Here is a 25,761-nt window from a genome sequence, read left to right on the forward strand (position 1 = left end):
CACCACGGATCATTCTCTAGTCTCTTTCACACACACACACACACACACACACACACACACACACACACACACACACACACACACTCTCACTCACACACACTCACACACACACACACACACACACGCACACACACACACACAAAAACTCTCAGGCTGTATGGATATGTGCTAATATTGTGTATATGTTTTATGATTTTTTTTATTAATAAATCATATCTGTAGCCATATTTGGGCTTTCCCTGGAGCTTGAATCATCTTCAGATTGTTACTCAACAGTGCACGCAGGAAATGAATGTATGTTAGTGCATCTGTTTATATTTGTATCTGTTAGTGTTTATGCGTGTATGTTTGTTTGTCTGCCTGTGTGTGTGTGTGTGTGTGTGCGTGTGTGTCTGTCTGGGTGTGCGTGTGTCCGTGTGTCTGGGTGTGTATGTGTGTGTGTGTGTCTGGGTGTGCGTGTGTGCGTGTGTCTGGATGTGTATGTGTATGTGTGTGTGTGTGTGCGTGTGTCTGGGTGTGTATGTGTGTGTGTGTGTGTGTGTGTGTGTGTGCGCGCGTGTGTCTGGGTGTATATGTGTGTGTGTGTGTGTGTGCGTGTGTGTGTGTGTGTATGTATCTGTCTCTTTCTGTGGTGTGTGTGGGCAGAAAGAGCAGATTTAGCAACCTCGTCCATCTGGCTGAACAAATCAGTGTAGAACGCAGAAATAGCCGATTAGCGGTGTAATCATACTCAGCAGTGGCACTCAGAAATAACAGCTTAAATGAATAATAATGACTGTTGAGATACTCAGTTTGCCTGTCCAGCGAGTTGGCATGACAACAATGTCAGTTCCTGTGGTCGTGCCGTCAGCTGCAACATTAGCTACGACTTGCCACTAGCTAAAGTTTTCAGCGCTCATATTTAAATTGCGCCATTTTGTGACACTGTTACCATGTTGTTATGAAGGTTTAGACCCAACCCTCTTCTCATGGCCTTGAGTGCATTTATCCTAAGATGACAGGGTAAAAGGTGAAAACGGAGATGCTAACACTCTGTGGGTGATGACTAGTGTCAGCGATGCATTTTCGTCAGATAGAAGGCGGTTCGGATTTGGGCTTTTCAGCGTCTTTAATGACTGAGCGTGAGTTTTCACAGATGTTTTAAAGCTGTCCATGCGGATTTTCGGATGCGGCCTTCGCCAGGCCGGTTACACAGATAGGACTGAAATGCGGAGCCAACAGATTGACGACATAATGAAGCTCATCACCATGCAGTCATTATTGAGTCAGAACAGAACAATAACCGTGACTCAGCTCTGTTGGCGTGACTCATTCACACAGCCAAAAAGCTATAGGGCACTGCCTGTGTGTGTGTGTGTGTGTGTGTGTGTGTGTGTGTGTGTAACGTCCCTCCATACCAGTGTGATGTTGCCTAGGAGTGGAAGTCAGAGACGCGTGTGTCTGTCTACGTGTGTGTTTCAAAAGTCTGTCTGAAATGACCACCCTAGTGTGTGTTTGTCACAAGTCTGAGTCTGTATGTGTGTGGTCTCTTTGCTCTCTTTAAACTGACCAGACCATAATATTGTCACCTTGGCGAGTGTTACCGCAGCAACTGAAGGCAAAGTCTCCACTCTCCCATGCTTTTAAATCCTCTTTCCATCAGGTTATTGATCGTAGTGATTGTTGCCATGGCATTACCATGGTAAGAGTCGGCATGGTAACAATTGTGATGCATGCCTTTAGAGAGGCAGTGCTGATATTCAGAAAGGAGCCTTAAGGGTCTCTTTAAGGAGGCCTTGGCTTTTGAAGAGAACTAGATAAATCCCTGTTTAATTAATGACACCTTAAATCTTCTCTGCCAAGTACTCTGGGAGAGATTAATGCGGTCAATCCCCCATTAGAAACTGATAGATGTAGTGTGCTTAACCTGCGGTCACATGGATTTATTACAGTACACACACACACACACACACACATACAGTCTCTCACACACCTGTATTCTTGGGTTTGGTTCAAAACTAACAACCGGAACACTTTGTTCAAAGTATATGGTTAAAGTCATTTGACCATGCAAAGATACTGAGAAAGATAAAATGCAATAAAAGTTATTTTAAATTTTTTTGCAAGCAGAACAGTTTTAGATTATTTCAAGATTAGAAACCGTAATCCCTGTTTGGGAACAAAAAAAGGGTGTGGGATGGAGAGAGACCTTTTGACTTTGAAACTCTCGATTCTTACTGCTCCGTACAGCGTTCCTCGTTTTTAACGCCTTGAGGCGGTCAGATTTATAGAAGGCAAACGAACAGAGAGATAGAGAGAGAGGCAATGAAAGCATTGGAGAGCTATATTCAAGTTCTAGTTCAGGATTAAGGTGATCGCTCATCCCAAGTGTAATCTCTCACTTAGGTGTTTTGCCTAAAGCAACTCGGCTCTTTCTCTCTCTCTCTCTCTCTCTCATCCCCTTTTGTCCCTTCGCTCTTTTGACGCGTGGCCCAGTTACTACATTGAGACCGCTCTGTCATCTGAGGTCGCGCGCTCCTGGCTGCTTGTGAACTCGCTCGTGAATAAATCCCGTGGAACCACATCCCTCCGTGCAAGCACTTGCAACATCACCACCGTGAGCGCGCTCGCACACACACACACACACACACACACACACACACACACGAATAAACACAAATGCTTTTAGCCAACTGCACACATAAACTGTCTCTCCTTGTCTTTTCGTGCCGGCCTTTTAGTGGCACATTTCAGAATTGTCTTTGCAATCAGTGAGAGAGAGAGAGAGAGAGGGATGAATGAATAAGTGCGGTAGCTAATCCAGCACTCTGCAGGGATTTCACTCGTTCGCTCATCATTCCATCCATGTCTGCTCCTAATATAGAACCGAAATCTGCATAATCCAGCAATTACATTAATAACTGATTATAATCTGCCATTTCTGCTCCTCTGGCCTATCTCTCTCCGTATGTGTACGTGTGTGTGCGCACATGAAACAATGATAATGCTTAGATTTTTCTCCTCAGATATTATTATAAGTGCCTGCAAGTGTCTTTTTTTTTTTTTTTATTCCCAACCCTTCTCTGAGCTTTAGGAATTATGTCGAGGAGAAAATTTGAAGCTTTGACGATATACGACATGGTGTTCAGCTGTGCGGTTGAGTCAGTCCAATCTGGACTCTTTTATTCTGCAGGGCACATGGGGGAAATGAATAGGTAATTACGTTGCATTTGCGTCAAATGTGATCACTAAACGAGGACCAAGGCTAAAAGACGTATTATTTGACGTTGGTCATATGCACACACACACACACACACACACACACACACACAAAACAGCACCTACATAGAGTATTTAAATGTGGAAGAATTTAAAGTTTGAGGTAAATCACCTCCATGATATGTGATGTATTGTAAATCTATTATCTGACCTAGAACTTTTTTTTGGTGTTGTGCTAACGTGTAATGTGATTAGGAAAGAATAGGTTCTCTATTGGAGGCATCTTAGAGGATCAGTGTGACCTTAGACTCCATTATATCACCTGGCTCTACCTGACTCTATACAAATATACCTGACTCTATATTCTCTCTCTCTCTCTCTCTCTCTCTCTCTCTCTCTTTTTTTTTAATCCCTCTGTGTCTCTTTTCCCACACTCTGTTTTGCTCTCACTCTCCTTTTCTTCTCTCTATATTATTATAGTCTTCTGTATTCTTTTTCCTACGTAAAGGGCTGAGAAAAGCACCTGCATACGCTCTTGATGACGATTATATTACACAGCATACAGCATTGATGCCTCCTCCCTCAGCAAGTTAGGGGGAAGACCGGTTCAAGTTCATTTGACGAGAGGGATGACGCAAAGGAAACCCTTTATGCCTCTGAGCCCTTCCTATTATAACTGCCGAGGACTTAAAGCACATTAGAGCGCGAAACGGAGACTTGGAGGATTAACGCCGCGAAAAGCACAGTGACCGAGAAGGACGAGTCAAGAGTCACACGCTGAGAGGAGACGAACAGACAAGGGACGCTTCCAGAAGAAGAAGATCGTTTTCCTCAGGGAGAAGTTGCTGTTTTGAAAGTCACTCTTTGATACGTTCCTCCTTGGATACAAGATAAAGACTCTCCGTTTTTTGCCGATATTGTTCTCCCCCCGTGATTTCTGAAAACTGTCAGTGAACCGACGACGCAATCAAACACGCAAATTGAGATGTGAACCACAATCCTTTATTGCCGTAGCCACCTTTTTAGGCTGACGCATTTAAAACTGCGGACACTCAACAGTTTTCTACCCGTCGAGTTCTTTTGCAGAGTGCTCAGATGACTCTTCTCGCAAGCATGAGGCGCCACAGCCTGCGCGTGCAGGACCAACTGCACCGTTGGAGCATCTGTGGGACGGATGGAAGTCACCTGCTCGATGACACCCTCGCGCCACCCGGAGCACGCATGTCCCGCTCGCGTTCGTGCTCGCGCTCCACAGAAAGCTGGTCGTCCGCTTCCACAGACTCGGCCATCTCGACAGAGTCGCCGAGCGCGAACGGTCCGTTCACCGTTGTCTTGCTGGGAGACAGCGGCGTTGGCAAGTCCGCTCTTGCAAGCATTTTTGCCGGGGCTGCGGACAGCATGGACATCGACTGCGAGCTGTACGGAGGTACGTTTCCAGGAACACAGCACCTTTGCTCGCATTGTTCGTGTTAAATTCCCATGTTGTAGCGCAGCTTTACTCCTATATTTGTAATTCTTAGGGTCATATCAACAATAATTTTTCTTTCAACCTGACGTACACCTGTTAAGCAATTCTGCAGAAAGCAGATTTTCTCCTGCGTAACGGTCTTAGTTCACGTTAGAAGGTTTTACACCAAAGTAAACTTGCCGTTGTTTCTTCAGGACAGAGAACAGGCTCGGTTTTCTTTTGAAACAGTCCATTAGTTGCAGAAACCTGCACTTAACATGCTCAGTAAAAGCTGTTTGTCTTTTGTAGGTGATATCTGCGAACAGAATGTTATGGTGGATGGAGAGACTGCGACTGTCTCTTTGCTGGACACTTGGGAAACACAGGTAACCATGAAGTGTCATTTTAATGTATCCATTTCAATTCTAGTGCTGATATAAATAATTCTAATTATGTTATATTCTAGTTATATATTTATATTAACATTTTCTTCAAAAGTCATTTAATATATTCATTGTATACTTTGCTCTGAGATGTAGATTTTCATTTCATTACATCCACACAAAATGCACAAAAACCCATTTTAAGTCCAACACAGAAATGTAAAACATCAGTTGTAACGAAATAATTTTCTCAGACCTGAACTTCAAGGAAAACATTTTTTTTTTTAAATCGCTACATTTTGCATCAGCTATATTGTTAAAAGATTTAAACAAAAAGGATGAAGGTCATTTAAGAAAAAAAGTTTTCTTTGCTTTTATTTAAAATGATTTAATGAATGTTCTTACAGCTTAAAGACGCCCATGTTTTTACATGTTTATTATTTACTTATTTTCAAAAATTGGAAAGGGGGTTGCGTGACACTGAGTGGTTTCTCTTAAAAAAAACTCATACTGTCCTTTTTTTTGTTTCCTCGTAGGACGAGGATAGCTGCAGTCAGGAGCGATGTTTACAGTCTGGAGATGCTTACATCATAGTTTACTCCATAACGGACAGATCCAGTTTCCTCCGGGCGTCCGAACTCCGCATCCGACTGCGTCGCGTACGTCAGGCCGATCACACTCCCATCATCCTCGTAGGCAACAAGTGTGACCTGGTGCGATGCAGAGAGGTGTCTGTTAGCGGTGAGTGTGTGTCCAAGTCAGTGTGTCCAAGCATTGTCACTGGTGTCATACTGTGACATCAGCCAGTACAATGTTGGAGATATAGTCGTGGACACTTTGGTTTATTGAGCAGAAAATTTTGTTGTGGTGACATTACTTTAGTAGCTAATTTGGTTAAGTTATTTTTTAAGTTAATTTTTTTCTTTTAGAAATATCATACTTTTTTTTTGTTATTTTTGTCTGTTGTTGTTGTTGTTGTTCTTGCTTAGTTTACTGATGTCGCTGAATCACTTTGTTCACCTCTGACACACAGAGGGTCGTTCGTGCGCGGCGGTGTTCGACTGCAAATTCATCGAGACGTCGGCGGCGATGCAACACAACGTTTGGCCTCTGTTCGAGGGCATCGTCCGTCAGCTGCGTCTCCGCAGGGACAGCGCCGAGACGATCAGCCGCCGTCGGGCGCTCTACAAACGGCGAGAGAGCATCCCGAAAAAAGCGAGACGCTTCATCGACAAGCTGGTCGCCAAGAACAACAAGCAGGCGGCCTTCAGACTCAAGTCCAAATCTTGCCACGATCTGTCCATCCTTTAGACTCCCTCTCTCTTTCTTACTTTCCGTCACTCTCTCTGCGAGAGTGTCTGAGTAAATGGTGACTAAGTGCGTGTGTGTGTGCGCGCGCGTGTGTGTGTGTGAGAGACAGAGAACGATGACCATTTGTTTAATTATGAGTCTATATTAGACCACTCTGTATGGTTCCTTTATCAGCTGGGTTCCTTTTCTATCACTGTATTCGGTTTCTGTTACCCCTGTAACAAACCCCTGTGGGAACAAAAGTTACTTAAAAAGTTTCCTTGGTAGCCACATCAACCTCACACGGTCATATGTTTTATTTTACCATGGTCCTTTTTCTTTAATGTTCCTAAAATATGCTGTGACTCCTTTAAATGTTTTAAATGTTGTTTTTTTTTTCCAGATTTGTGCGAAGGCATGTTTTCTATGTTTTGGGGTTTTTTTTGGTCCTCTTGCTTACTAATGTTCGCTCTTTATCACTGAAATAAAATGGCTATTTTCCTACAGTCTGATTGTCTTGGTAATATTTAAGTGTGTCTTAACTGCCCTCTGTCTGTTAACGGCATGTCTTTCATCTTCTCCGTGGCTAGAAAGAGTCAGAAAGAGTCATGTATTAACAGAAATACATTACTCATACAGAATCCCTAACACACACACACACACACACACATGCAGTAACAGCTGGTGCGCGTGTGTGTGTATGGGATTAGGGCCTTTTTAGGAATGGGTCAGAGTAGCTGTTTCCGAACAGTTAAGTGCCTTGAAAGATGAAGTGTCTGTAATGTGGTTTGTCTGACCCCCCCCCCCCCCCCCCCCCCATTATGACTAATCTTTGAATAACTGCATCAAAATTCACATTGCTGTACATGCTTACTACAGTTTTATAACCTTACTATGTTCTTACATTAACAGTAGGATAACCATAATGTAACCTTACATGACTGTTTGAATGACTGTATAGTACCTTACACATTGAAAGCCTTTGGGATCTAAAGGAAAGCTTTGGAAAGGTTGCTGTTTCTAAACATGTTCCAGCAAGATGTATACTATGACGTAGGTTCATAACCAACCTGAAATACAAAGAAAGGATTCATCATAGTGATACAAGACCCCTTAATGTATTTCAAAGATTAAGATTAAAGATTAAAGATGTATCATATTATATTATACCCTAATCTCCACACATAACTTCAATCCTATCACACACGCACGTTATATTATCATACCGTACACCCATACGATAGCGATATATCTCCCATTTTACATTATGAGATATGGTCCATTTCACATAATGGGCATTACACATAAGCCCGTTTATTGTCATTGAAGTTATTAGCAAACTAAAAAACCCCCCCCAAAAACACGATGACCCATTTGATCCTCTGTCACATGGCTGTGACCCTCTATGAATAAAACCGGTTTATGATCAGAAAGATCCGGAAGCGCTCGGCTGAAAGTACCACAGAAACAAGATCTTTCTGGTAATTCACCGCTAAAGAAAATGCAGAGTGTGATACAGTACTTTTCTACGCGCTCCAGTAGAAAAATACAGAGTTTTATGATGGCTGGTGGGTCTGTCTGGGTGTGCCTAGAGGTTAAATTTGCACCAATTGTAATTGTGTAATTGTCGGTCAGAACCAAACATATATCCTGTGTGTGTGTGTGTGTGTGTGTGTGAGTTAAAAGGCAGACCATGGAATGGAAACAGAGGAGCAAAGAGCAAAGTCTGAGGTAAGTATGTCTGGATTACTCAAGACACACACACACACACACACGCCACTAAAGGTGATCTTTATGCCCTTCTTCACAAACTCTAATGTCCCCCCGTTACACATTCCATACCCATTAGTAGATCGGCCCATGTCCTGATGCTCACACTCACATTCATTTACTTGTGGAACTTTCCATTTAACCCATTATCACCTGCACACCTCAAAAGTGTTCAGGGACATGGGGGGGGGGGGGGGGGGTTAAATATCTATATCAGACAAAGAGTAATATAATTGTGTGAGTGTGAGTATGTGTGTGTGTGTGTGTGTATAAGTGTGATTGTGAGACTATGTGCATGTGAGTGGCTGGGTGGATCTTTGATTATTTTAACGGTGTGTGTCTTTGTAGTCTTCAAAACTGTACAAACTTTGATCCCACACACAATGCCATAAAATACACACACACACACACACACACACACACACACACACACGTGCACACCCACATTGATTCCACTCCCCTTAGCAGTGGGATCATTAGACAATCATTAGGTTCAATAAAACAGTGAGTTAAAGTTTCACTATTACAGGAAGCCCAGAGACTGCAGAAGTCAGTCTGTTGGTTAGCGACTGAAGAGACACACTCCGCTAACAGGTAAGTGGGTCTCTTTTTTTGCTCTAAATTCCTTTTTTCTTTTTTCCTTTTTGAGTTTCTTAGATATAAAACACTATTACATTCATTTTCACTTCTCTGTTACAGCCTGTGGATAGGAATATTAGTTTTTAAGCGTGTAATTTGGAGTTTGAAGTTACACTAGGTGATCTTGATTTGACTTTGCTGAGTTTATGGAGAAAGGGTCTTGCGATTGTGTTTCTGGTAAACTCTCGTGGTTTAAAGCTTACTCTAGCTAAAGCAGCATTCGTGGTTTTTCGTGACACGTACACGCCTGGGTGAGTGACTTTGTGCTAAAATTGAGTTTTATTTCTCTTTCAAATTTTGGATGCTGCGAAAAGAATGTCATTAGAGGTCGGTGAGTCCGAACGCGTTCAGATGAGGCCTCAAGGCCTCGTAAATGCATAAAATTTATAACGAAAATTGTGAAAAAAAGTAAATGGTGACAAAACACAAGCTTAACAAATCTCACAAAGTTAACTGCGTATCCTTATAGTTTCAAATCATTCTCTTTATTTTTTTTAAAAAAATTTTTGTTTGTTTATCATGCATGCGCCTCACAATGCTAAACTGGTCTAAACCCGATGAGGGCCTTTAAAACCCAATTTGGTTTCAGTTTCGGAAACTTACTGAAATGTAGCTGCGGGTTTGTTGTTTTATCGGATAACATTTTACGGCTGTGCAACCATTCTGACGTTTGCATTGGACCCATCACGACCCTTCCCATCGGCGAAGTTGAAACTTGGAGCGATCTACAAGGGTTAGCATTCATTTGAGTTTGAGGATCACTGCAGTTTACTCAAAGAGCAACACTGTATGCCATCAGATTTCTTTAGATTTGCCAGAGAGGCAGACATCATATGGACATATGAAAATGAGAGAGAGAGAGAGAGAGAGAGAGAGAGAGGTTAAAAGTTTTTCTCAAAGTCACCTTGTCTCTGTTCTGCAGGCGTGTCACCTTGCTCTGTCCAGCAGACAGAGGAGGGTCACACACACACACACACACACACACACACACACACACACACACACACACACACACACCATTTAGTACCTTAACACTAACTGCGTACACGCAAACACACACAAAATATACATATACACTTAATATACCTATGAAACACATACAAATAATTTAAACATATAAATAAAAAAAAGTGCCGTCCTACATAAAGTATTCACTTCCGCATGAGACTTAAATAGAACAGCTGTGAGCATACCTCGAACAAACATGACTGTTTATTGCAAAGTAAAGCACTTATCAAACAGACACACCTATCTTTCAGACTTCCTCAATGTATAAGAAAGATACAGATCTTCTCTTTTTGCTTTCTCTCTCTCTCTCTCTCTCTCTCTGATTTTACCAAGTTGTTATGCTTAGCCAAGAAAATTGGCCTCAGTCCCTATCTGACTCATATTATCAAAAAATGGAGATAAAGATAAATCACCACCAGTAATGCTGAAATGATTTTCTCCTTCATTCGTAAGACCCAGCATGAAAGAAAACGACATATCGCTTTAAAAAACTTCAGTAGGGTTCTTTGGTGAGGGAATCTTGATTGGGTGAAAGCTCCCTGACAATTTTGTAGTTTGGTCAGAACCATTTTGTAACGTTGCAAGAGTTTCCTGTTTAGAGTGAGCATGGAGTGCAGCTGTCTGGATGAAATTTAGAGTGCTCTGATTGGATAGTTGCTGTCTGGATGAATTTTAGAGTGCTGTGATTGGACGTGGTTGTCTGAATGAAACTTAGCATGCTCTGACTGAATGGTCTAGAAGGATGGCCTTAATGACTGGTGTGAAAGCCACCAGTGAGTATCAAATTACTACTACTACTACTGATAATTTTATTAACATGTAACAAGCATGTTATTCACTCACACTCTCACAAAACAAACAAACAAATAAATGCAATGATTAAGCCATGAGATTAAACACTGATTACTCAAGGACTTCAGCTATTTAATGTGCTGAATCAGAACTAAACACACACCAATACACACACACACACACACACACACACACACAGACACAGACACACGTTTTTTTGTGAAGATATTTCTGACTGAGCCCTGTGTAGGTTGATAGAGATAACGCCTCCAGTGGAACTCCAGGGTGACCTTAGACTAACATTTCTATGACCTTTTTAGGGGTTGTCATTCAAAGAAGACACACAGTCACAAACAGACAACAACTCACAAAGACATGTCACTCTTGTCATCTTCAAATGCCACACACACCAACACTTTGCGCACGCTACCTTTGCCAACTGTTGTGCACAAACAGAATACTGAAACAGTCAAGTCCCAGAATACATTCAGGTGAGCTGCATTTAGCTTAGCTTCATGGGCCCTGCTTTGAGTTCAACCCACCTACACACACAGACACACACACACACACACACACACACACAGAGTGATCTTTATTGCGGTGCATGAGAGACTTCACGTCCAGTTTAATCTCACCTGTAAAGTGAGATTATCGCCTCCGATGCTCAGATCAGAAGGTACTGCGTCTAATTGGTGAAGGAATAAATCATTAACTTATTAATGTCCCGTTATTCACATGCACCGCCCATTTAAAACTACGGTGGATCTTGGTGAAGACGTTGTATCACTAAAACAGACCTAGATCTGCCAAAACAGGGGCGAACATCTACTGATCAATCAGCTAATTCAGTCTTTCTCTGTCTCTCTCTCTCTCTTTTTCTCTTTTTTTGTTAACCAAGGATTGAATATGTTCAAGCATCCAAAACTTACTCCCTCTCTCTCTCTCTCTCTCTCTCTCAGACCATATTTCTCATGATGAAGGTGACTGTGACCCTGCTGTTCCTGATCCTTTCCATAAGTGCTGTAAGTGTCACTAGAGGGAACAGTGTTAACCGGTTCACACCTGTACTGTAAGAAAAGGAGCAAAATCCACTTGCTGTTCTCTTTGTACTCTATGAATTAGTAACTTCAATTCACATGCCTGTTGTAGCTCATTAATCAAACCAGGTCACAATGACAAATGGAGCAATACCTAACATGTTCAGTTATGTTTCTGAAGCCTGGTAGCATGATCTGCAGTTTTGGTTTGAAAGCTTTTTATGAAAATATTAATGAGCTATACTCATTCTTAAATATATATATATATATATATATATATATATATATGATACAATGATATGTGTCTATATCTATATCTATATATCTATATCTATATTTATATCTGTATATAAAATTGCATTAATTTATATTTATTTACATTTTTTGTGCATTTCTCAACCCCAAAACGTTACCCCCAAAGGCTGATGGGAAGGATTTGCAGGACCAGAGGGGACAACTTGAGGACAAAATGATCAGTGTGCCTGAGGCCACTCCTGTGCCGTATCCCATATACCAGGTACTGTGTGTGCTGCCATGTCACATAGCACGAAATGGACAATACTTTGGAAATAGGCAGATTACCTTTTTTCCTCCCCTTAAATCAATCAGTTGTGTGCAAAAGCAACAGAATTTGTGACAGAGAAAGTCACTTTTTTTTTTTTTTTTTTAATTTCATTGGACTTTGTTTTCAGGTTCCAGTTATTTAGCACACTGAAGTTTCGTCTGTGTGTGTGTGTGTGTATATTTGTGTTTTTTGTCTGTGTGTGTGTGTGTTTGTGTTTTTTGTTGTGTGTGTGTGCGTCTAGTTTGTATCCACAGCTGATGGTGTGTCATCATATCGAGTAATCGGTGAGACAGAAGGCAAAATTAAAATATCCACAGATGGATGGCTCTACCTAGAAGAAGCACTGGTCTGGAGTCCAGAGCAAAGACACTCTATAAAGGTAATAAACACACCCTCTCACTCTCTCTCTCTCTCTTTCTTTTCTGCATTGTGGTAATTGTTAATGTGATTAACTCGGAATAGGCTCTTTATCAGTAGTGATAATACCCGATATCATACTGATCTCAGATGATTCTCTGATATCACCTGACTCTCCCTGCCCCCGGCCCAAACACACACACACACACACACACACACACACACACACACACACACACACACACACACACACACACACACATTTTTCTCTATCAGTGTGTTTAGTTGGTTTGTGTATATTGTGTGTGATTTTTCATGTTTTATTTTCTCAGATTGAAGCTGTTTCTGCGGATGATGAAACTGTGGATGGGCCCTACGCTGTAACGCTGATTGTTCAGGATGTCAACAACAATCCACCCATTTTTACTGAAAAGGTGTACACTGGTAGCATCATGGAACGTAAACCTGCAGGTTAGCAATGAACGTATCCACACACACACACACACACACACACACACAGGCTAAAAGGAGATACACATGTTTTGAAGCAAGTGAGAATAAAAAAAAATGGACAAAAATGAAGGACATTAATACATGAAACATTAAACATCTTATGCAGCAATACTTACGATGGACCGATATAAACACAGTTCTCACGCCGTTCTTTTCATGGTTGGTGTGTAGGAGTGCCCATTGTACATGTGACGGCATCGGACAATGATGACCCAGAGACGCCAAACGCTGCACTGGTTTACAGTATCGTTAGCCAGATACCTGATACCCCAGAATCACCACTATTCACCATTGATCCACACACTGGGCGGATAAGCACCACTGAAGAGGGTAAACACACAAACACACGGCCTAGGAATGCTCTTTAACTAAACAAATCTGTGGTGTGTTATTCTGTTTTTTTTTTTTTTCTTAACGTTTTTGTTTTGATGCAGGTGCTTTGACTCTGAAGGCACAAAAGCGAGTGGCGTACCATATCGATGAGGTTCGTGGCAGCCCTGAAGTTCTGAGGAGCAAGTTTGAGGAATATTGCACTCCAGTCAACGAAATCCCATACGAAGAAAACCCTTTCTTCACCTGTGTCCAGAAATCTGGTCAGAACCTACACATGCACACACACACACACACACACACACACACACACACACACGCGCGTGCAATGTTTATGGCAGCGGAGTGTTTAGAGGGGTTGGCAGTAGTATTTAGATTTGCTAGTTTGCTAGTTGAGTTTAGTAGTGTTTGGATTTAGGGTTACAGTAGTATTTATATTTGCTAGTTAAGTGTTTAAAGGGACAGTAGCATTTATTTTTGGTAGTTGAGTGTTTAGAGGGACAGTAGTGTTAATATTTGGTAGTTGAGTGTTTAGAGGGACAGTAGTGTTAATATTTGGTAGTTGAGTGTTTAGAGGGACAGTAGTGTTTATAAATGGCAGTTGGTTGTTTGGAGGGACAGTAGTGTTTATATTTGGTCATTGAATGTTTAGAGGGACAGTAGTGTTTATATTTGGTAGTTGAGTGTTTAGAGGGACAGTAGTGTTTATAAATGGCAGTTGGTTGTTTGGAGGGACAGTAGTGTTTATATTTGGTCATTGAATGTTTAGAGGGACAGTAGTGTTAATATTTGGTAGTTGAGTGTTTAGAGGGACAGTAGTGTTAATATTTGGTAGTTGAGTGTTTAGAGGGACAGTAGTGTTAATATTTGGTAGTTGCTTGTTTAGAGGGACAGTAGTGTTTATATGGCGTGCTTCAGATGGGGCAGTGGGGCTTTATTTTTAAATGTTTCAGTAATTACTTAAAAAGCTCACTGAAAACTATCTTATGGTTATATCCTTAATCGCCTGAATTCATGAGATCACTTTAATTTTTTACCACAACTTTACTACTACCGATACAACCACTGATACTACTAGCGATACAACCACTGATACTACCACTGATACTACCACTGCTACTACTACTGTCTAAATGAATATATTTAATCACAAATTTTGAGATAATTAAGTTATCATTAAGCGGAGCTCCCAAAGGCGCCAAAGTTGCCTTTTGGAAATTTACCGGTGAACTTAGAGCAGTCTTAGAGCAGTTCTGTAAACTGTGTTTTCTCCACCACACTGATGTGAGAGCACAGCATGCTGGGCCCTGAATGACTGAGACAGAGAATAGACTGTACCATCACCCAGAGACCTCTGTTTTAGAGAGGGCAGACTGACTGAGACAGATTGAAATGTTCTCATTTACTCTTGTGAGATTAATTGTGTTTGAGTGTGTGTGTGTGTGTGTGTGTTAAACGTGACACGTGTTGCATTTAAAAGAATAAAGATTAATGCTGTTAAAGCCAAAAGCTCAATCGTCATTATGCCAGATTACACCAATCACACAGATTAGATCAGACCTCACTGAGATTAGATGACAGAACCTGATCAGAACCGAACAGAGAAAAAATGTTAATCAGCACAATTGAAAATGGAGAACAATTGGTTGTGTACCACGTCCCGAGGGAAGCTGAAGATCACATGGAAGCAAAGAGTGCTCACCTTAAGATAAATCTTCACCTGCTCTCACTTACACCACAAAACATTCTAGACATATTCAAAAACTCCCTCTTCACTATAAGTTGACTATAAATCACAATGCATTAGTCAACAACCATTTCTCTCCTAGCCCCGCAACCTAGCCCCCCCCCCCCCCCCGTGCTGCTGTGTTGTTGCCCAGAGAGAAACCAGAGACAAGGCCGTTTAATACATAATAACTAAAAATAGGTCAAAAACGAGGGATAATAAGCAACATGGTAAGTTGCCAAACTTTCAAACAGTGCTCCAATGTCCCCTGAGTTGTTCCTTTTTTATAGCAGAATGGGCGAGGACTTGACCAGTAGTCAGCTGTATTTGTGTTGTTTACCTGTTTTTTGTTTGTGTACTCATACATAAATTCAGAGGTGCTGCGACGGAACAATTTCGAGGATCCAGATTACACTCTGCTTGTTCGTGTGGAGGATCTCGGGGGCGAAGCTGAGAATGCTCTCAGTGGCACGGCACTGGTCCACATTGTCATCACTCAAAATCTCTGGGTCCCACCACCACCAATCACCATCAAGGAAAATCTGATATCTGACTACCCCAAGCTAATAGCCACGGTCAGCTTTTTTTTTACCAGGGGGGTCATATTATTTTTGTGGTGGCGTACACACTAATAAAACCATATTGTATTCAATGTGTCCTCTTTTCTGTCTTTTATGCTTGGTAGGTTCATGCTAATGACCCTGATGCGCTATATAGATTGGTACAAAAGGAAAGATCGCTTGAATTTCCATTCAGCATCGACCAAGAGGGACAAATCTTCGTCAACGGGCCATTGGACAGAGAGGCGAAGGACATGGTAATAAAAATATACATATTTTGGGAAAAAAAATGAATAGATGTTTGTCTTTAAGTGTTTAAGTACTTCAGAGGTTAAGCAGTGTCATCACAACTGGTCCAAAAAGGAGATGTGTGCTGTTTGTGTGTAAGGAGCTGAGCTGCGTTTGTGTTTCAGTATATCCTGGTAGTGTTTGCTGAAGATGAGGAGGGAAATGAGCTGGAGCCCCCTATGGAGATTCCTGTGAAGGTCTTGGATGAGAACGACAATGCACCTGTGTGCCTTCATGACCAGGCTGTGCTTGAGGTGCAGGAAAATGAGATAGCGGGTAAGAGTACCAGTGCCCACACACACACACACACACACACACACACACACACACACACACACACACACACACACACACACAGTCATAAAGTACATATGTGGCAGATAAGTAAAAGAAAACTGCTATCACACACACACACACATACACACTCACACACACATACACGTAAACACACAACTACCATTTAGGGATGCGACTTCAATGGGTAAGCATTGACCCTTACAGTTGTTCTTTTGTGAACATGCCTCGACAAATGTGACCGATGAATATTTCAGCCTTACCTTCCAAGACACGTTTCTGATGCAACTGGCCATACTCTGGTCATGAAATGTCTTGTTTTTTTTTTGTTTTTTTTAAATGTTTTTTTGTTTGTTTGTTTGTTTTCGCTTGCATGTAGGTAATGTGGTTGGCTTCGTGCCTGTTCATGACGCTGACGACGAGAAAACACCCAATGCATTGCTAAGTTACACCATCTTGAGCCAGACTCCTGACAAACCCTCAGCAACCATGTTCACTGTCGATGGCTTCAGCGGAAAGATACAGGTGGCAAACCAAAACTTCATAAGGAGACAGGTAGCGGAATATAAGCTTAACATCAAAGTGGCCGACGGAGGGGGAGTCGCTGAAGGTACATATAAACTCACACACACACAAAAAAAAACAAACAAAAAAACAATGGTTAACCGCACAGAAATATAACCCTCGTCAGTACCGACCTTTTGAATGAAATTGTTTCTAAACGAATTTTTACCACACTCCTTTCTCTCTAGGTCACAGTATTGAGTGTGAAGTCACCATAAAGGTCATTGACCTCAATAACGAGATCCCGATCTTCGAGAGAAATGACGTACGTTTAACTTTTTCATGAAGAAAACATTCTTCATCCTGTGATTCAGTTATTTGTCTGCTCTGATATTTTCTATTCAAATTGGCTGTACTGTTTTGACGTTACATTTCTCTTGGTAAAGTACGGAGTGCACAGCATTCCTGAGTTAGCAGAAGTAGGTACCCAAGTGCTGACTATTAAAGCCAATGACGCTGACGATCCTGGAACTGGCAGTTCTAAGGTGGAATACTTCATCACTTCTGGTGATCCACATAAGATGTTTGCCATAGAGGTCGATGAGGACACCGGAGAAGGGAAAGTTTACATCGCCAAGGTAACAGTGCCTCAACTGACAATGTGGAATGTACATGATAAACCAAACGCTTTGTCACTGTGGGCTAACCCCTCGTCCGGCAGGCTGCAACTGGAGATGCACACATATCGGTTCTCCATTAGTTTTTTCCACCAGTTTTTTTTCCCTTTTCCTCTGATTTCCCAGATTGCTGTCTGAGCATACTAAAAACCCAATGATATTTAGCATGCTAACATAAGATAACCTTGCAAGCTAATGCTAGAGCCATTCCCCCTCCCTCGCTCTCTCCTCAGCCTCTGGACTATGAGGAGCAGCACTCCTACAAGCTTCAGATTGATGCTCGGAACCCGGAGCCCTTGGTCAAAGGTGTTGAATATGATGCTCAGTCTACAACAGTTGTTGTCATCGACCTAGTGAACATTGACGAGCCCCCAGAATTCACAATGGATAGCATGGAGATCAACGTGCCCGAAAACTTCACCAAGGGAGCAACCATCCTGAAGATCGACGCCAAAGACCCGGAGGGACAAGAAATCAAGTAATATCAACATTTCCTTTCAGTTCCTTTCAACATCAACATCTTGCAGGTTTGGATTGATGGAAATGTTTATTTGTAGGTGATAATTACTCGTCCACAATCTAAAAACATCATATAACTGTTTCATTCACATAAAGACATCCGTGTTCTGGCATAACCAAGTTCAAGAAGGTTCTGCTCTGCTACATGTGTGATATATTCCTAAATGTTTACTGGCTAAAACCTGGACTGTGTCTTAGGTTTAAGATGGAGGGTGATGAGCTGGGTTGGCTTGAGCTGGATGAAAACACAGGAGAATTGAAGACCAAAGGAGATCTGGACAGAGAGGCAGCAGAAAAAATCAACATCAAGGTCACTGTTTTTGAGAAGGGTAAGTGTACATATTTAAGTTTGCATTCACAGGAGGCTTGCTAAGGCCCCAGCGCTCAGTGTTGATAGCTCTCACCTCTTAATGTTGATCTTCCTGACTTACGCAAGTGACTTATGGAGAAATATACGAAGCTAGTTTTTTTTCCTGTTTTTGTTCGCGGGAATCGCTCATTTTCTGTGTATAACTGTTTTTCTCTCGTTTCTCTTTCTTTTCTCTCTATAGATGCTCCAGACCAGAAGGTCGAGAGAGATCTCTCCATTCATCTGATGGACGTCAATGATAATATGCCTAAACTGGAGGTGACTACGGGCTTCATATGTGTGGCAAAAATGACGCCCATCGTTCTGAGGGCTTCAGACTCTGACGGCGCACCTTTTGGAGAACCTTTCCAGTTCTCTCTGGGGCGCAAGTCCCCCAACTGGGAGGTCAAAGAATTGGATGGTGGGTAACATGTACAAAACTGCAGACTGTAAGTTCTGATAAAACAGATACTCTCCATCCGGGGGGTTCCAGTTCTTTATCCTGCTCATCCTGAGCAAATACTACCGGAATATACTTGAACTGTTTTGATTTTTATTTTTACAGTGTAGCGCAATACAGTGAATAGATGTAGAATCTCCAAATATGATGGATCTTTACAGATTAGCCCAGTGAGCTCAGTGATGATGGCTGAGTCTTTGTTAGGGTGTATTTTATAAGCATTTTTTTTTTTTTTATCCTGTAACTGCAGGGACTTCTGCCCACCTGATCCTGAAGAAGAAACCTCCAAAGGACGATACCTTTAAAGTACCTGTTCTCATCAAAGACAACGCAGGAATGGGAGTGTCGCAAACCTTTGAGGGTAATCTCGATCATTTCTCTCTCCCCCCTCTTCCTCTCTCTCTCTCTCTCTCTTTCTCTCTCCTTCTCACAATGACCCTTAAACTGTCTTTCTCTCTCTCAAATATAAAAAATAGAACAGAAATATGAAATATATATCAGCATTTTTTGGGCATAAATATGTCTTTTCTCCTTCTCTCTCTCAGTGCGTGTGTGTAACTGCACGTCACTGGGCTATTGCTATGAGGAGCCTGGCGTCCAAGATGGGGTGTGGGGCATGGGGAACACCATTGCCATCCTGGCAGGAACAATTGGCTTCATGCGTAAGCACTCTAACGCAAATACAACGTTTCCTGAACTTTACGGAAACATAATTCTATATGTGATATATTAGCTGTTCGCATCAACGTACAATGATTTTTAAGAGATCTGTAAAAAAAACAAAAAAACAACAAAAAAAACAATTATTGGATTTATCTAAATATGAATATATGCATTCCTCATCACGTTTGTATAGTAGAAATCTATGCAGAATTTTGAATACGTACGTAGGCACACATCATTTCGATATCTTTGAACTGTGCATAAAAAAAAAAAAAAAAATGTATGAATGTATTTTATATGTGACTTTTATTTTGACAGTTCTGGTCTTGGTGATTGTTGCTCATCGCATTAAAAAATCAAACGAGAAGAAGAAGGCGGCAGCCGTGATGGCCGAGGCCGAGGGCGAAGCCATGATGTAGACGGCACACGCGCAGGAAAATTCAACGCACGCAACGCCGCACCCCCCCCCCCAACCCCCCCAACCCCCCCCCCCCCCCCCAACCCCCCCAAACAATTCAACACCTAGTGTCATTCATACAACTTCCAAATACAAAAAAACAGAAAAAAAAGACAAGAAGAATTGTGCACAAACAGTCTTAAGGCAACTACTTTTTTTTTGTTTGACAGTAAATATCAGTGTATAGTATTTGTGTATTGGCTGTCAGCTCTACCTGTAAATTATTTATCCCTTAAAATAGAGTATTTCCTCCTCTCTGCAGCCAGTCACTGATGTCAGCAATTCTTTTTTGTTTCCAAAATGCACTGAAAACTCTGGTACTGGTATTTAAAAAAAAAAACCCATCTTAAATCTGTCTTTTCCTGTTGTGGAGTAGTTGCTATGGAAAACCCATGACTGAATGCTAAATGTTGTTATTGGTTGTTGATTTGACTTGAGTAACACAGGTATGTGGTACTGTTTGTTACCGTGTGTTTGAATGTGGTGAGAGCTACACTTTGGTTCTCTCTTCCCTTTTCTTGTATTTATTTCATTGGTATTGAATCACCTAAAACAGCTTGAAGAATCATTCACTTTTCATCAGTCTTTGGATGGCGTATCCATCCAAGAAAAAAGCGTTTTGATATGCCATCTGCCTTTACTGGTGTTTGCTCTATTCATTTACTGTTTTTTTTTCTCCCTCATTCAATTCTTTTATGATGGCCTGTATAAATTACAAAAAGTTACAAAACATAGCTTTTGCGCAGGTGGATGTGAAAATTTTTGGGGAACACAACTGCATATGTCAGCAGTACAGGAGAAGGGTAAACTGAACTTGCTGCAGTCATCACTGTGTCTTTACCATATGTGCTGAGCACAGAGAGATAATGAGTCATCCTTTCAATAAAAGCCCATTTTAACCCACCAAATGCTACCCGCTGTATGTGAAATCATTCACCTCATCATATATAAATCACGCTTTATAAATGAATCAGACACCTTTGGGGTGTTCTAAGATAATGTTATTGTGATTTTTCTACACCACCGAAAAGAAACCCCACCATCTGTGTGTGCTTTTACAACTGTGTATATTTCTCACACCATTTCAGTGCTATAATTAACAGTTTTTTTTGTTTTTTTTTTTGGAATCAGAGCAGGTTGGTGACTATAAAAAAGATGACAAAAATATCTCTCTGTAATTTTTAAAAGCAATAAAGATGGCAGCCTATGCAGAGAATGACAGACACTGACAAAGATTCATAGACCATAAAACTTCTCTCTCTCCGGCTCTATCTCATTCTCTGTTTAAGTTCCTGCTGCGAGTTCTCTGGTTTCTAGGCAACACATTCCAAAACAGACCCATATAAATGTCCGCTGAAAAAAGGATGAGAGAGATTTGAGAGAGAGCGGAGGTGGAAGAGAGGATAGACAGATGTAGAAAAACAAAAGAGGAGAAAGGAAGAACAAGTCTTAGAAAATACCCTTGAGATTTGCCAGAACTCATCCGATGGGAGTCCCTGGCTGTATTTGGGAACACACACACACACACACACACACGCAGAGTACATAGTTCACAGCTCTGCACACCACTAAGGTATATTAAGAACGCGGACTGACTGGCATTTGACTGATGGAGATAACATTGGCACCTCCACGTTGTGATTTCCGCGCTAAAAGCACAAATAATCTGAACATTGGTAGTCCACTGCGGCAATCTGCAATGATCTGTAATCCATGGTAATCTGAAGTAATCTATGGTAATCCAAAAGTCTGTGGGCATTCATTCACAAACACGTGCCAAGACAGTGAGTGCGTGAGTGTTGGGAGGATGGATTAAAGGGTGAATGGACGGATGTTTGGAGTCGGATTAATAGACGCAATAAAGCGAGAGGGGAAGTTTCGATGAGATGCAGCAAAAGGAAAAGAAATGGCACGAGCAAGACGCGTTTCATTTATTTTGACAGAAAATGAATCTTAGTTTCTCTCAGTCACCCACACCTTGAATCTCACCTCGAATTCATTTCGACAAAGAAACGGTTTGCCCTTTCCTAAGTCAATGGGACGTCCTTAATCAATGAAATCATATGCAAAATTTGCATAAAATGCACAACCCCCCCCCCCCCCCCCAAAAATTTGCATAAATTTTCCTATGAAATGTATGGGTATGAGTAAATAACCCCATCCTTGGCCTAACTCTCCTTTACTGTCCTTTCCCCAGGCAGATAAACAAGTAGAAAGATGTCATCATGTTGGGACAGATGGATGACCAACCTTTCTCTCTTGGGTTTGCCGTTGGCTGGAGGGATAGCTGGATGGATGGAAGAAAGTATGGATGGATCTGTGCTTTTTCTCTTCTGAATGATGGACGGATTAAAAAAAAAAAGGGAAAGATAAGACGGATGGATGAAGAGATAGATGAATGAGAGGTTGGATGTGGCTTAGCATCTGGCCTCTGGCTGATTAGTCTCTACCCCGCAATGTGATAATGTCTTCACCTTTAACCCCTGTCTCTCGCACATGACATATGTGTACTGTGACAACAGACCGCCGGCAGGCCCCCGAGGAAGAGGTATTACTGGACCATGTGAAGAGAGATCACAGAAAAGGAAGATTTACGTTAGCATGCGTGCGGACACACACACACACACACACACACACACGTGTCATTGAGAAGTACACGGGAGCACGGCAGACTGCGGCGGAAGGCCTGTCAAGTAAGAAAAAAAAAGGTTCAAGTTAATCCAGAGAGACTCTAAATGAAAGTCTAAGACTAACTCAAAACACAATCAATCATACACACACACACACACACACACACACACACACACACTCACTTCCTGTGGGGTCAGCGTAGCATGCTATCACTGCTCCTGCAATTCATATCACAGCAGCATCTCAGCTCAGACAGAAACGATGTGATGACAGCTCTCACTTTGAAGAACCCGATGTCCTTGTAAAATCGAGTGCACGCGTGGTGCATGTCAAAGATCATGTTGAAGCCTTAATGTGCCTTGAGGGCTTCTGGGAGACTGGCTCCCCCTAGAGAAGAAAAATCAGACCTCTCCAACCATCCATCCATCCATCCGTCCATCTGTCCGTCTGTCCTCCCCTTGCTGTTAGCACACAGATAAATAAACTTGATCCGTATGACTAAACACTCCTGCACAAAGGTTTATGTATACAATCACTTATTACACACACAAACATGCTTCCCATGACACCAGCCTGCTGTCACAGACAGAGATATGATTGGCTGGAATGCAATGTTATGATCAGAAAAAGAAATACGACTGGCTAGCTGTTATGCAAGTGAACTTTCCGCAAAGGTATGATGAAAGGTGCTCTAACGTCAAAAAGATGAACGGACGGATAGTGGGACGACTTTGTTGAATGTCACGGTCCTGTTCTGGAAAAAAGAATGGCAAATCAAAACAGTCTGTGTGCATGACAGAAATTCAGAAAGTGATAACATAATTCCTCTCCCCAAAGTCTGTATTTATCAACAGACCATAAACAACGTCACCTGTCACCATAAACTCTGTTAATCAAACAAAGACATGCAAATACACACGACAGACTGAGAGCACCAGAGAAAAGCCATGACAAGTCAAATTACAATTCACTCTCTTTCTCTCTCTTTCACACACACACACACAATATCCCAATTCAAATCTCTCTTAACACCTTCTAACTCAAAACTGACTTTGCCAAGTCTACTGCCAAGGAGAGAATCACAACAAGAAACTCCCACCGTTTGGCATTGCACCTCCAACGTCAAGCTCCCGAATAGCTCTGCTGAGCTCGGTTTTCTAAATCACTTGCAATCAGTCAACAAATGAATCAATAAAACAGTTAGTGCAACTGATGGACCACGGTATGGGGACTGTGTCAGCCCCTCCGAGGACAAGGAAGGATGAAAAATGTCCAGTGCTTGCACCGGAAAGACAGGGAACTCAGTAGCTCTCTTCTACCCAATAAGTAGGTCATCATGGGTGATAGGAGACAGACTAGACGTGTGAAACAGAACTTTGTATGTGTGTGTGTGTGTGTGTGTGTGTATGTGTGTGGTGTGTGTGGTGTGCGTGAAGCTGTAGAACGGAAGAATGCGGCCTAGATCTTCAGCCAGTCCTAGAATGCCCTTGAGTTTCCATTGAGTGTTTCACTGTGCACATAGCTCCACCTAGTGGTGCGCACTGGAATTCTCCGAGTGAATGACGTGTGATTTTGAGCACCAAACATGTGCATTACATTACATCACATTACATTTACTTTGCCGACGCTTTTATCCAAAGCGACTCACAAGCGGGGAAAACCGCGGGAACAATGTACCCACACCGTTATCTTCCCACCCATACTGACAGAAACGCATCCGATCACACAAGCTTTGATCTCTTTATGGGCAGACGCACAAAATCTCAGGTCACTTTTTTTATTCTACGGAGAGACTTCACAGGCTCACATTCATTCCTGGGGAGAAAGCAGACGGACCTGTAAAATTAGGCCAAAGTCATATATTCATTTTGATATTCGCAAGCTGTGCTAAAAATAATCTGTCCCAGTTACGGAGTTGAAAAGGGTCAAATGTGTGCACGCGCGGTGAGCATGCAGTGACCTGACACCGGTCTGACCCCTTCCACGTTCCACTGGCCGACTGTCCCAGTTTGACTTCATTCCAGTCCTCCTCTGGCTTCAGAGAAAGCTACCCACACACACACACTGGTAGTACAAAATGCCACAAGTTTATCTGGGACCACACGGTCAGTGTCACACAAGGCAACAGGAGAGCCTTGTGAAAACTGTCTAACAGGAGATGGGTGTACCTGATTCTGGAGAGGTCACACCCACATTAGTCTCTGGATAGTTCATTTTGACCTCACATAAATTACTTCAGTCAACAGTCACAGTCTGGTTTTAAGTGAACTGACAGATTTACTCATCTAAGATTCATGAAAATGATGAGCTCTGATTCTGTATTGTAAAATACATGATATTTTCATGTGTGTGTGGTAGAGATAGAATAAAATCACAAGTCTTCTCTTTCCTTAAATGTTTCTTCAATGTTTTATTAAAAGAAATATTCTATATATAAAATGCAGTAGATCCCAAAGAAGCCAAAGTCACACACACACACACACACACACACGCACAAGCACATTTGGTAACTTTGTTAAGCACACCTGTTGTATATGGTAAATACTGTTAAATATCGGTAACATTTCAAAGGCATTGAGCTGCATAAATAACCTTCAAGTATTAAGAAAGCATTTTTTTTTCTCTCTACCTACACAAAGCCTGTCTTTTAACTACATACTTTCCGATCTTTGCCGGATGGACAGATTCCTGACTGTATTTCCTTTTTTTCCTCTCCTCCGTGACCTTATCTTAATTGCGGATTCGGTGAATTCCACTGGTTGGGATGGCCTGGTTTTTTGAGAGGCTAACATCAGCGTCCCTTTGAGCTGGAAACAATAGCAGGAACGGGGCCAAGGTTCGATCTGGCTGAACATAAACTCCCTCATTGTTTCCAGCCATCGGCGTTAATTGCTGGGATTCTGAAACTCGGATATCGCGGCCCAGCGGAATGCCACAAATCCCCACTGACAGAGGTGATTTAAGGTAAGAACACAGGGATGGGGAAAAAAGAAAGAAGGAGAATCTCTCCACCGTTCTTCCTGGAGTCCATCGGTACAAAAATACAACATAAACCCCTGTTACCCCTGTACAACAGAATCACTCACTCAATACAATACAATCATAAACGCAGTGAGAGGGAGAAAAATAACATTGGTTTACAAATAATAATAGTGATATTCCTGTTTATATCAACTTGTTGTGCGGATAAGGATGCATAAACGCAAAAAGAGGGTTTCTGTTCTTACGTTACTGTGAAACAGAAGCTTTGTTAGAGGAAAAAAAAAACCAAAACAAAACAAAAAAACCCCAAAACAAAACAAAA

General features: G+C 41.8%; 2 protein-coding genes across 2 annotated transcripts; both read left to right on the top strand.

The window, feature by feature from the left end:
- Positions 1-4,293: 4,293 nt before the first annotated feature.
- gem (GTP binding protein overexpressed in skeletal muscle) lies at positions 4,294-6,339 on the top strand. The gene is made up of 4 exons (XM_030783456.1): positions 4,294-4,624; positions 4,955-5,031; positions 5,565-5,769; positions 6,062-6,339. The coding sequence occupies exons 1-4, from the start codon at positions 4,294-4,296 to the stop codon at positions 6,337-6,339; spliced, it is 891 nt and encodes a 296-aa protein (XP_030639316.1).
- A 5,162-nt stretch (positions 6,340-11,501) lies between these two features.
- On the top strand, positions 11,502-19,788 carry cdh17 (cadherin 17, LI cadherin (liver-intestine)). The gene is made up of 18 exons (XM_030785390.1): positions 11,502-11,549; positions 11,986-12,081; positions 12,371-12,508; positions 12,819-12,957; positions 13,171-13,329; positions 13,434-13,592; positions 15,431-15,630; positions 15,741-15,872; positions 16,029-16,179; positions 16,577-16,807; positions 16,950-17,026; positions 17,148-17,339; positions 17,612-17,856; positions 18,096-18,226; positions 18,449-18,667; positions 18,957-19,067; positions 19,252-19,368; positions 19,688-19,788. The coding sequence occupies exons 1-18, from the start codon at positions 11,502-11,504 to the stop codon at positions 19,786-19,788; spliced, it is 2,646 nt and encodes an 881-aa protein (XP_030641250.1).
- Positions 19,789-25,761: the final 5,973 nt, after the last annotated feature.

This window comes from Chanos chanos, chromosome 9 (assembly GCF_902362185.1).
Source record: "Chanos chanos chromosome 9, fChaCha1.1, whole genome shotgun sequence".
Classification (NCBI taxonomy): domain Eukaryota; kingdom Metazoa; phylum Chordata; class Actinopteri; order Gonorynchiformes; family Chanidae; genus Chanos; species Chanos chanos.

Coding starts and splice junctions, on each gene's coding strand:
- gem (XM_030783456.1), top strand. CDS start 4,294: ATGACTCTTCTCGCAAGCATGAGGCGCCACAGCCTGCGCGTGCAGGAC. Junction 5,032..5,564: donor TGGACACTTGGGAAACACAG/GTAACCATGAAG, acceptor GTTTCCTCGTAG/GACGAGGATAGCTGCAGTCA. Junction 5,770..6,061: donor CAGAGAGGTGTCTGTTAGCG/GTGAGTGTGTGT, acceptor TCTGACACACAG/AGGGTCGTTCGTGCGCGGCG.
- cdh17 (XM_030785390.1), top strand. CDS start 11,502: ATGAAGGTGACTGTGACCCTGCTGTTCCTGATCCTTTCCATAAGTGCT. Junction 18,227..18,448: donor GGTCACTGTTTTTGAGAAGG/GTAAGTGTACAT, acceptor TTCTCTCTATAG/ATGCTCCAGACCAGAAGGTC. Junction 18,668..18,956: donor GGAGGTCAAAGAATTGGATG/GTGGGTAACATG, acceptor CTGTAACTGCAG/GGACTTCTGCCCACCTGATC.